This window comes from Anolis sagrei, chromosome 1 (assembly GCF_037176765.1).
Source record: "Anolis sagrei isolate rAnoSag1 chromosome 1, rAnoSag1.mat, whole genome shotgun sequence".
In the NCBI taxonomy this organism is placed as follows: Eukaryota; Metazoa; Chordata; class Lepidosauria; order Squamata; family Dactyloidae; genus Anolis; species Anolis sagrei.
In genome coordinates, this window is record NC_090021.1 from 223,558,053 (window position 1) to 223,569,815 (window position 11,763).

An 11,763-nucleotide genomic window follows, 5' to 3' on the forward strand; every position below is an offset into this window, starting at 1 on the left:
GACGCTTCCAGATAGCACTAAATCACAGATTTTAAACAGGGGCAAAAATTCCCGGGACTTCAGACTTGTTGGTCCCGGGATTTCTGCCTCCATTGTGCAGACTTGATGCTGTGTTGCGAGATTTAAGGGTTCCCAAGATGGCTGCTGCGGGACTTCCGCTGAAAACTTTGGTGGTGTTTTTTTTAAAACCCTCAAGATGCAGATATGTGGATATGCAGAGTATCATTGCATCAAATCAATGCAAAAGTTTTATTTTTTTTGTCCTGGCCAGAAAAACCGTGCCCTCCAGACGTTTCTGCATAGCAAAAGCAATGGTATTCCCCGTAGTAACCTATGGATGTGAGAGCTGGATCATAGGGAAGGCTGAACGAAGAAAGATAGATGCTTTTGAAATGTAGTATTGGAGGAAGGTTCTGAGAGTGCCTTGGACCACGAGAATATCCAACTAGTCCATACTTCAGGAAATAAAGCCCGACTGCTCATTGGAGGGAAAGATATTAGAGAGAATGATGAAGTATTTTGGATACATAATGAGAAGGCAGGAAAGCTTAGAGAAGACAATTATGCTGGGGAAAAAGGAAGGAAAAAGGAAGGAAAAAGGAAGAGGGGATGACCAAGGGCAAGATGGATGGATGGTATCCTTCAAGTGACTGTCTTGACCTTGAAGGAGTTTGGGTTGGTGATGGCTGACAGGGAGTTCTGGCATGGGCTGGTCCACGAGGTCACAAAGAGTTGGAAGCGGCTGAACGAATGAATGACAACATCCAGACGGTTCATAAAGTATCTGCCACACAAACAAAGTTTACAGGGTAGGGCCACTTCTGCCAAAGTCAGCACTATACAATCAAACAGGAACACACACTTTCAAGCCAGGAACAGAACGTTGTCATTATTGACACTTTTTAGAATCTAGCTGCCTGGCCATCTGTCCAGACAGATTTGGTTGTGTACTTGTGGCATCAAACAACAGGGTGCTGTTCCTGGGTTATACATGGCCTTTCCTGATTGTTCTTCTTGTGAAAAGATGTACAACATTGACTAGGGAGCCACAACTTTGTCCTGGCCAGAGAAAATGTCCGCTCCACACATTTCATGAAGTATCTGCCACACAAACAAAGTTTTTGCCTTTTATTCAAGAGTCACCTTTTTAGGAACCAGTCAATCAGGAACAAACATCTAAAACCTGGGAACAAACACAGATAAAAAATCCAGTGATTTCCTATTGCAGGGACATACAGACATGCAAAGATCCGCATATTTGGCTCCAAACTGTGATATTCCCGCACCTGGAAATCTCATGTTTTTTGCCATTTGTAGCAATTGCTTCCGTGTTTTGAGGGAATGGCGTCTGGCCAGCCACCCTCCTGTTTCCTGCAGAAGCTCCTGGGATGAAGGTACTGTCTGGATGGGCCCCTTGAGTTCCAAAGCTCAAAACATAATGGCTCACAGCCAGCTCATTTGCTCAACTAGTCAGAAGAAATGGCAAGAAAAACCTTACTTATTTGCCTCTTTGTTTCATTTATAGCCATTTGGCCTTTATCCTCTAGAAACGCTCACCATTTATGGCATAACTTCCATAATATGTTATCATACTGTAAGTGTTCTGGAATGAAGGGGGAAAACCACTAAATATCATTTGAAAATTACCGAATATACACTAGCACTGCATCTGGAAACATAAGACTGTGTGTTTGATTAAATATTTAGTGTTTGGCTTTTTAAAAAAAGAATAGAATCGTTTCTGAAAAACTGATGTAATATGAGAACTGGAATAGAGTCAAACTCTTTTGAACTTAGAGGAGTGTATTACTGAAAGAAAAAAGGTTACTTTGTCTTAGAAATGAAAGCAAAAGACACCAAGATTCAAGATTCAACCAACATCCTCCTTACCCTTTGACAACAAAATTTATAGCCAAGGACCACTGTGTTCAGTTTACACTTGCATAACATTGACCCATGTTTCTTCTATTAAAAATACTCTTATTCATGTTTTGTAAATAACTTTTAATTTAAATATTTTCAGGATTAGCAAAATGGCCACCCACCTCCTTTCCTTCATGGCAGCCTTTTCATGCTAATAAAACAAAACAAGACAAATTTATATTCCCTCCCCAATCTGGGATTAACAACAAAGACAAAGACAACCAACCAGCTAACCAACCCTAATCCTTCATCCTATTTGCTGGCATTTTTACAGATGGGAGAGACACAATGTCTGGAGCAGCTGGAATTCATTTTCTTCCTTCAAATCTATGCACTTTTTCATATAATGTTACAGTTTGGCATGATTGACTAGATCTGGGAGTGTCCAGTGCAAGAGAAAATAAACCCCACTGTATTTCTTTCTCAGTTGCTCACTGAGCGAGGAAGTGCTGACCCCCTCCCGAACCCCACCCCAGACCACTGTACAAAAATGAGTCAGTTCTCACTGTTTAGAAATGAGCCACACTTAGAAACCCTGGCCAATAAACTCAGACTCCCCCTCCCTCCTCCCTATTACAAAATAAAGATTGTTGAGATGCTCGACATTCATAAAACTCCAGTCCCAAGTTTCCTCCCCGCTTTTCTAGGGAGAATCTCCCTCCTTTTCTATAAACCATCCTTCACCATTTGCCAAGCAGTCATTTGGCCGAGCTTCAAAAAATGCCCAAGGCTCTGCTTCCTGTCAAGTTTTTTTTTCTCCCAGTGTAAGAATCACTGTTCTTGAAATGTTAGCATTAATGGCGTTTCAAGGGTTGGTCTTCTTTTCTTTTAGTTCAAATTAGGTTCACATTCAAATGAAAAGAGCGAAACATGGAACAGGCAGGTCACAAAATCACGCAGTGCAGTTTGTGGGAACTGGTTGCTCTGTCTCCTCGCCACTTTGTCTTTTTCTTTTTCTTCTGTTTTTTCTCCGGGACTTGTTGCCTGTCAAGGAATACAAAATACGCCATCAGTGTATGTATGTGCACCTTCAAGTTGCCCATCAGCTTATGGCAAATCCATGTATTTCAGAGGTGGTTTTGCTACCTCTGAACACCACACAGAATCTACAGTATCTGGGATTTGTTGGTGGCTTCCCATTCAGGTACTAACTAGGGCTCAATATATTAAGCTTTCAAGATTAGACAGGATCTGGTGCTTTCAGGCTATTTATGAAAAACAAAGGATATTTGTTTTAGTAATGTGTGCTTTGAACATTGTGGGGATATTTGGGGCATTTAAAGGGTTAACAAAGAAACCATAAGGAACCCTCCCACCCCAGTTCTCCCTTTTTGTCTATTTAAAAAATGAATTTCATCACACATATTTATGCAAAACTGTTTTAGAATGCAACTTTTGGCTGTTTTAGAATGCAACTTTTCAAATCTTCCAGCCTACAGAGCCATTGGCTCTACTGACTGAAGGATTCCGAGAGCTGTAGTCCAAAATTTTACTTTCCCAAGCTCTGGATTTCTGCCTAGGCATCTAGTGAGGCTTTGTGGCTTCTTTATTTGGCATTAGAGATGAAACAAATGTCTCTGTCTAACAGCTGGTGCAGAGTTAAAATCTGCAGGATGAGAAGCTTAACCTGTATGCTCAGTGCTTTACCAGTTAAGATTTCAGGTCAATGGGAGCAATTGGTGCACTTGGAAAATGCATCCAACTTGCTGTTGTGGAAAAAAAGAACCCTGTCTTCTTAACCACTGGTACTTCAAAATTACTGTCATCATACTATGCATGAAACAATGTTTGTGCACATTAAACCATCAGAAAGGAAATGATCTACTATCTCTGCCATTCATGTGGACAATTTCAGATTGTGGAATATTTTTGATTTTTTAATTCCAGATAAAAGATGCTCAGTCTGAACTCCAGGTGAAAGGGCAATACATTCATCAACTCACTTGTCCTTCAACTTGATTTCACAGCTCATTTTATTTTGTTTTTTTTTTAAGTTAGTGGGAAAATACACCTGACTATATACCTTGGACCTGAGCTATGATTCCAAAGTATGGAAAAATGCTCTTAGCAAGGGCTTTGGAAGGACAAAGGAAACATGGGCATATGCAAAGGAAAAGATTATTTCTCTCATGCTAATTCCAGCTCTCTTAAACGTTTTCTGTGCTCAGCTCACTTTTGTATTTGTCAGTGTTTGAGCACTAGCTACCAAGAAAACTTCACCTTACCAAGACAGGATCCTAATTTTCTCATTAGCCCTAGCTTTGTCGACATAACCTGGGACGCTAAGGGTTAAAGTGCAATGCTTTCTGAGGAGATTCATGTTGCTCAGTTTTGTATTGAGTTATGAGAGGTGCAATGATGTCTCCACCCAAAAGTAAGCCTCGCCAAGCTCAAGTGCAGTGTTTCTGAACCTGGGGGTCAGGATCCCTGAGGGGTTGCTAGGGGGTGTCAGAGGGGTCACCAAAGACCACCAGAAAACACAGTATGTTGGTTATGTGGGTTCTGTAAGGGAAGTTTGTCCCAATTCTATCGTTGGTAGGGTTCAAAATGCTCTTTGATTGTAGGCAAACTATAAATCCCAGCAACTACAACTCCCAAATGTCAAGGTCTATTTTCCACAAACTCCACCAGTGTTCACATTCGAGCATATTGAGTATTTGTACCGAGTTTGGTCCAGAGCCATCATTGTTTGAGTCCACAGTGCTCTCTAGATGTAGGTGAACTACAACTCCAAAACTCAAGGTCAAAGCCCACCAAACCCTTCCAGTATTTTCTCTTGGTCACGGGAGTTCTGTGTGCCATGTTTGGTTCAATTTCATTGTTGGTGGAGTTCAGAATGCTCTTTGATTGTACGTTAACTATAAATCCCAGCAACTACAACTCCCAAATGACAAAATCAAATTTGGGCATATCAGGTACCTGTGCCAAATTTGGTCCAGTGAGTGGAAATACATCCTGCATATCAAATATTTACATTACCATTCATAACAGTAGCAAAACTACAGTTATGGAAGTAGCAACAAAAATAATTTTATGGTTGGGGATCACCACAACATGAGAAACCCTATTAAGGGATCGCGGAATTAGGAAGGTTGAGAACCACTGCTCTTCCAGTGCTGTTGTGTGTGATGTGCTACAATAACCCAGGGTCTCCGATTATGGATTATTCTTCTTAAACAAAAAATAATGTACACATTCAAAGTATACCCTCTGTATCTGATCTTTAGTTTATCCCTATCTATTTTGTTCTTTGTCAGTTAAGCTTTGGTCACTTCATCTGTGTCTCCCCTGCAAGACTTGGCCTAAATCAATGACTACAGGAAGTGGAAAAGAAAAGAAAAGGCGCCAAGTGCCTAGTCAATTAGTCAATGGGACACATAAAAAGATTTGCTTTGTACAATTTTCTTCTGTGGGAAGAACACTGAAGACTATGATAGAGTACCATAACTACAGTTGTGCTTCTCAAATGGCATTTAGGTGTCAGTCTCAGAGAAACAGTATTTATTCAACTTTCCCCTCCATACATCACAAATTATCTTAGGAAAAAAATAGGTGGAAGAATTTACATGCATTGAAAAGCTTGTGTGCCATAGAAGTCTAGACGCCTATTTTGTGCAGCAGGGGCTGGCAGGCACACAGAGACCCTATTCTAGCAAGGCTTCCTGGAGAACACAACTGCAAGGCAAAGATGAGTATCTATTCTTGGCTGAATGGTAAGGATGGCAGTAAGCTCAAATAAATAATGAACAGCCAAAAGCCACTTATGCCAGATGGCCAATTACGATGAAGTGTCTGCAGTGAATGAAGTTTGGAATGGAGTATGGCAGTGGCAGATGATGCCTTCCGTATCAGCAAATCCACCCTGGATTCCTAACATTTGTTCAGCTTAGGTAGTTTTGCTAAAGCAGGGGTGGGCGAACTGTAGCCTGTGGCTTGACTGCAATCTTTTGGAGCCCCAAAGTGTGGTCCATGAAGCTCCCCCAAAGCTCCCTGATCCTATTAAATATGTTTTGGGTGATTTTCATCCCCCAATGGCTCAATTGCACTGCAGAACACAATGGACGTGCTCCCATGTGTGAAAATGCTCAGCTTGTTGCACTTAAATTGGCCAAAATTGAAGTGACATTGCTTACTTCTTGTTTCAATTTGGGGGGTTCAGAGGGCAAAGTCTTTTTAGGGGAGATGGTGGATTTGGTGCATGAGTGTGGCCAATGGAGCAAAACCTATCCCCTGTACACTCTTCATTTGTCCAATCCTGCTTTGAAAAGAAGGTCTGGGCTAAGGTGGCTTCACATATTCCAAATGGAAGCCACAAACCACAGCACAGATATTCCCATGGGCTAAGTAGATAGTCGGCAGTGAATTGATTCCACTGCATTGCTGATGTTGCAATGCACGAGAGTTAGGAATGGGTCACCACCCAGAATATTTGATCTAGATCCCAAAAAAGATCCTTTCTTCAACTACAACTCCAGGCCTAAATGTGTGTGTGTGTGGGGGGGGGGGGGGGGAGGGGGGCACTGAAAAACAACCTGGGTTGGCCAGGGACACATTGTTGCTCAGGCTAAAGACAATATGGTGCCTCTTCCACTCCAGAAATGGACTAGGTAGGCAGGGAAATCTTAGTGGCAATTGGGTAGCATTCCCCAAATATTGGCAGGAAGTAGTATTATTTACAAAAGTCAATATAAGTTGTATGGCACACCCAGTTCTGTCTTCCATGGGAGATAAATGGGGCTTTCAAGTACTTCAACTATATCTCTGCATTTGGAGGTACAGGAGTCTTGCCTCACTTTATCTAATGGTATCACAGGCCCTGAGCACAACTGGCTTAAAACAACAGAAACTCCATAATATCTGTGAGCATGAATACGATCTTTGCTAGCCACAATCTCATCAGATAACTGGCTCTGATGCAAGTATTCAGCATTGCTCCCAGTTATTGTGAATTTTGCCAAAGGATATACTTTTTAACAGGTGCTGGGGAAAATATTTCTGTTTAACTCTAACTAACTCTTCACCATCCTCAGCCTTTCTTGTCTGGCCTTTGTTTCCTTGTCAGATCTGCATTGTTTTTTGTAAATTCTAGAAAAAAAAGGTCAAGCTTATCTTCCCCTCTACCACAATATCACACATGAATTCAAAAAACTGTGGTCAGCAACATATTGTTGCTAATCTCTCAACTGAACAGAAAGAAGATATACTGCTCATCTTTACTGATACAGTAGAGCATTTCAATCCTGCTGGCATAGAATCAAATCCCCATGTAAATTTGATTGGATCTGCAGGAAATTGTGATGAGTCACATGGAAAAACAGAATGGCACATTCCTGGTGTTTATTTTCAGGATGCAACAGAGATAGACCCATCTATCCCCCTCTTTTTGATCCTATGGAGGAGCACTGCTGTTGTTGTGTAAGTATGCACCAAAGCTTGGAAAAGTTGTTTAAAATTACAAATCTCAGAACCCACCAGCCATTCTATCTAGGAGATTCTGGAATTGTAGTCCAAAACTCTTCCAAGCTGTATATGCAGTCCACAGGTTAAACCAAACTGTCAGTTCCAACTAGGGCAGACCTATTGAATCCAAGCGTGCGAGCCTTCACGTTGCCTGTCAACTTATGGCAACCCAATGAATTTAATAGTTTTCTTAGGCATAGAATACTCAGAGTAACATTTTAAAAAACCCAACCCTTATTCCACTTGATTGATTAAATTGGTTTACTCTAGTTGAGGCTTTTGGATTTAAGCAAGGTCTGCTTACACAAGAGGGTTAAAGCCATGCTTTCTTCAGGTTTGTAAAAATGTACTGGGAGTGTGCAGTGACAAAGGTACACTGTCCTCTGATTTTTCTTGTACTTGACCACTGAAAAGATGCTAACACAAAGTGGAGACAGGAGATTCAAAGACAGCTTAGTGAGCTCACATAAAGAAATGTCCCGAGAATAGCACTGCCATGCTGGAAATTTGACCTCACTTGGAATCAGGACTGGCATCCATCAAAATTCCTCTTGTCCTGCCATGCTTCCTTTCTACCAAATTGCTCTATGCCTCGTGTTCCTCACAATAATTCATGTGATGCAGGGTGAAGGATTCAAAGCACCCAGAAAGATGGTTTCTTTTAAATCAATGTCTCTCCAGAGCACTCCAAATGCTATAGCAGTAGCTGATGAGAAGATGAAAGGTTGCTAAGGATGGAAAAACCAGACCAGCCTCATAGCTCACTTTCTCCAGCACATGTTGGAGAAGAAACTAGGAAGAGATTTCCTCAGGTAGAATTGAAGCACTCTGAATAACTGCCACAAAGACACTTGTGTTTTTGTAGCTGAGATAGGATTTCAAAGGACTTGGTAGTACACTCAAATATATTGCATTTCTTTGTGTCAGGTTTTACTGAAGGGAAGATTGATCTGAAAAACACTTGCATCTGTCCTACATAAGTGATTCTTCAATCCCCTTCCATTCTAAGAAGCCTGACTTGGCCACAGTGATCCATGCCTTGGTTACATCCAGATTGGATTACTGCAATGCACTCTATGTGGGGCTGCCTTTGAAGACGGCCTCTAACTGGAGCTAATTATAGGGAGCTCATGATGTCCTTATTAAAGCAGCTCCACTGGCTGTCAATAAGTTTCCAATCCCATTTCAAGGTGCAGGTTATGACCTACAAAGCCCTAAACAGTTCGGGCCCCACCTATCTTCATGACCACATCTCCCCTATGAACCAGTGAAAGCTCTAAGATCTGCCAGGAAGGCCCTCCTCTCGCTTCCACCACCGTCACAAATACAATTGTGGGGAAGAGGAAGAAGGCCTTCTTGGTGGTGGCCCCTCATCTTTGGAATGACCTTCCCAGGGAGATTAGGCAGGCCCCCACACTGTCCTCCTTTTATAGGGATTTGAAAACCAGGATGTTCCAGCTAGCTTTTGAGAATGATTACTCCCTAGTCATATATAGTCCCTAGATCACTAGATAGTACTGTTTTGCACTTCACCCACTGCCTTGGCCCTATGGTTTGCTGTTTGCACTATCCCTGCCCTGCCCTTATATAGCTTGGCCAGGTCTATCTTAGAAATCCGGTTATTAGTTTATGTTGAATAATAATAATAATAATAATAATAATAATAATAATAATAATAGCAATAATAACTTAATTTTTATACTCTGCCTCCATCTCCCCAAAGGGACTCGGGGCGGCTTATATGAGGCCATGTGATCTGATAGGAGCTCCAATGCAATCTGTTTTATTTTGTTATGTTTAGTGTGTTTTTATCTTGGTTGTTGTATTTCATGATGCTCCTATTTTAACGTGTTTTAGTTTATGGATTGATTTGTTTTTATGTCCCACATTTGTCCTACATGTAAGCCACTCTGAGTCCCTTCGGAGAGATGGTAGCAGGATATAAAAATAAAGTTATATTGTTGTTGTTGTTGTTGTTGTTATTATTATTATTATTATTATGCACCTACACTATAGAATGAATGCAGTTTAACACCACTTCAGTGCTATTGAATCATGGAAGCTATAGTTTTACAAGGACTTTATTTGCCGAACAATGCTGGTGCCTTAATCCCCATGATTCCATAGCATTCAGCCAAGGCATTTAAAGGGGTGTCAAGGAGAAATGATCAGGAAATTTGAAATTGCCAATGAAATATGAACTATGTATTTATGCACCTAGGAATGATAATGTCCCTGCTCTAGAGACAAGCCCTCCAGATATTGTTGGGTTTCAACATCAGGTTCTAGCATATTCAAAGATAAACGACTATGGAAATTGTAGTTCTAACCTTTGGGAGGGCCAACAGTTCCTCTTTTCTGTTATCGTTCTGGATATCCGCATACCCAATTCAACTGAATATCATGTGGGCATGCAAAAAATAAAATAAATAAATAAAAACAACTTGAGTATCCCATGGGATTCTCTTTTCAACTCTTGCACTTCCAATAAAGAAAGTGAGTAAAAATGCAGATGTACCCATGTATCAGCAGCAACATTTGATGTGGTGTTATGAGTCAAGTGTTTTTAGCTCCCACTCAAAATTTTACTTGGATTTATGGCCTGCCCAATGTCCCACATTCAAGGCGAACAATGACACTTTTATAAAAGCAAAGCTGGAAGCCACCCCAAAAGCCAGAAAGGGTGCCCTATGCTGTGGAAGGGTTAAGCCACTCTGCGAGTGACATTGTGATATCTAGTAAAAATGATATAGAATCATAGGAATGAGGGTGACCACATGCATCCTAGACCCCTGCCCATCCTGGCTGTTAAAGGAAACCAGAGGGGATTGGCCGAGTGGGTGAAGATGGTGGTCAATGCCTCCCTTCGGGTAGGTAATATTCCAACGAGCTTAAAACAAGCTGTAATGAAATTGCTGTTGAAAAAACCATCACTGGACCCCACTCAATTCGTCAACTATCAGCAAGTTTCCAATCCCCTTTCTGGGCAAAGTCCTGGAACATGTCATGGCTTTGCATCTCCAGATATTCTTGAAAGACACAGATTATCTAGATCTGGCACAGTTTGGCTTTAGGCCGGGACATGGAAACAAAACAGCCTTGGTCACCTTAGTGGATGATCTACCCCGGGAGCTAGACGGGGGAGTGTGTCCCTAGAATCATAGAATCATAGAATCAAAGAGTTGGAAGAGACCTCATGGGCCAACCTCCTGCCAAGAAGCAGGAATATTGCATTCAAATCACCCCTGACAGATGGCCATCCAGCCTCTGTTTAAAGGCTTCCAAAGAAGGAGCCTCCACCATGCATATCAGATCTTAGAGAACACATATCAGACGTTCTCAAAGATCTTGAGCCAAAAACAAGCAATAAGCTGTGAATAACAATTGTGCCAAGAAAAGCCTCTCAAAGAAAACCTGGGACCAAGACAGAAAAAGCCTGAGGACAGAAGGCACAGATTTGGGATTCCTTCTTCCCACCACAGTGATTTCCCAAGTGAATTGGACTAGACTCTGCCTCCTCAGCGGATAAACAAATCATCAGTTTTAAATGGATACAAGACGTCCAGCACCTATGGGTTTTTGCCATTTTTTTAAAAAAAGACAAAAACCAGACACTGTAATACAAGGAAGACTAATGGAAACGTAATCATCAAGCTACACTTCCAAACACTTCTACAAAACTGAACTGGAAAATTTTTGAAAGAGCAGGAAGGTTAAGTACATCTTTTAGATTTTTTTAATGCACAGTCCAACTTTATGTTATGCCCTTTATTGTGCTTGAGGAATGATGCCTTCACATCATTTGGTATGCGATGTCACAGTGGGGTATTGTTACAAGGAGAAGGCAATGTTTTAAGACCTGGAAGAATGCTTTGAAGAAGTGGGTATTTGGAGTGTGGAAAGACTCTTGGACAAACTTTTACAGAGAGCCTTTATAGGAAACTGTACTATTTAGTCATTTTCCCCAGAGCCTGGAAAACCACGGTCAGAGGTTGGAGAATTCTGGGAGTTTTCCTCAAAAGTTATTTCTCCAAGCTCTTGCCAAGGGATCCTCTCTTCAATTCCCTGTTTAAGTGTGTTCACAAATCAGATAGAGGCGCAGCGCTATAATTGCTGATTTATGGAACCTGGAGTTCTTCTGAAAACAAACAGGGGATTCTAGATGAGAATATCTACAAATGGGAATAACCTTTACTGTAAATCAGCTTATTCACCATGGATGATGCATGTGCTGCCAGAAGGTAGTGTTAGGCATATTCCAAGGAACACTAGATGTTTGGCTGGAGGCCACAGAAAGACAAAAAATGTATGAACAATGCCTAGTAAAAATGATTACATATCTGGGATTGTGTCTTGATATCACCAGAGGAACAAGACTCC

At 41.3% G+C, this 11,763-nt stretch overlaps 1 protein-coding gene across 1 annotated transcript in view; it reads right to left on the minus strand.

Moving 5' to 3' along the window:
- Positions 1-1,989: 1,989 nt before the first annotated feature.
- MRAS (muscle RAS oncogene homolog) overlaps positions 1,990-11,763 on the minus strand; it is a 68,691-nt gene continuing 58,917 nt past the window's right edge. Inside the window, exon 6 of the mRNA XM_060774182.2 lies at positions 1,990-2,907. Within this exon, the coding sequence (XP_060630165.1) occupies positions 2,808-2,907 (100 nt within the window). The 3' untranslated portion in view covers positions 1,990-2,807. The remainder of the gene's footprint in view (positions 2,908-11,763) is intronic.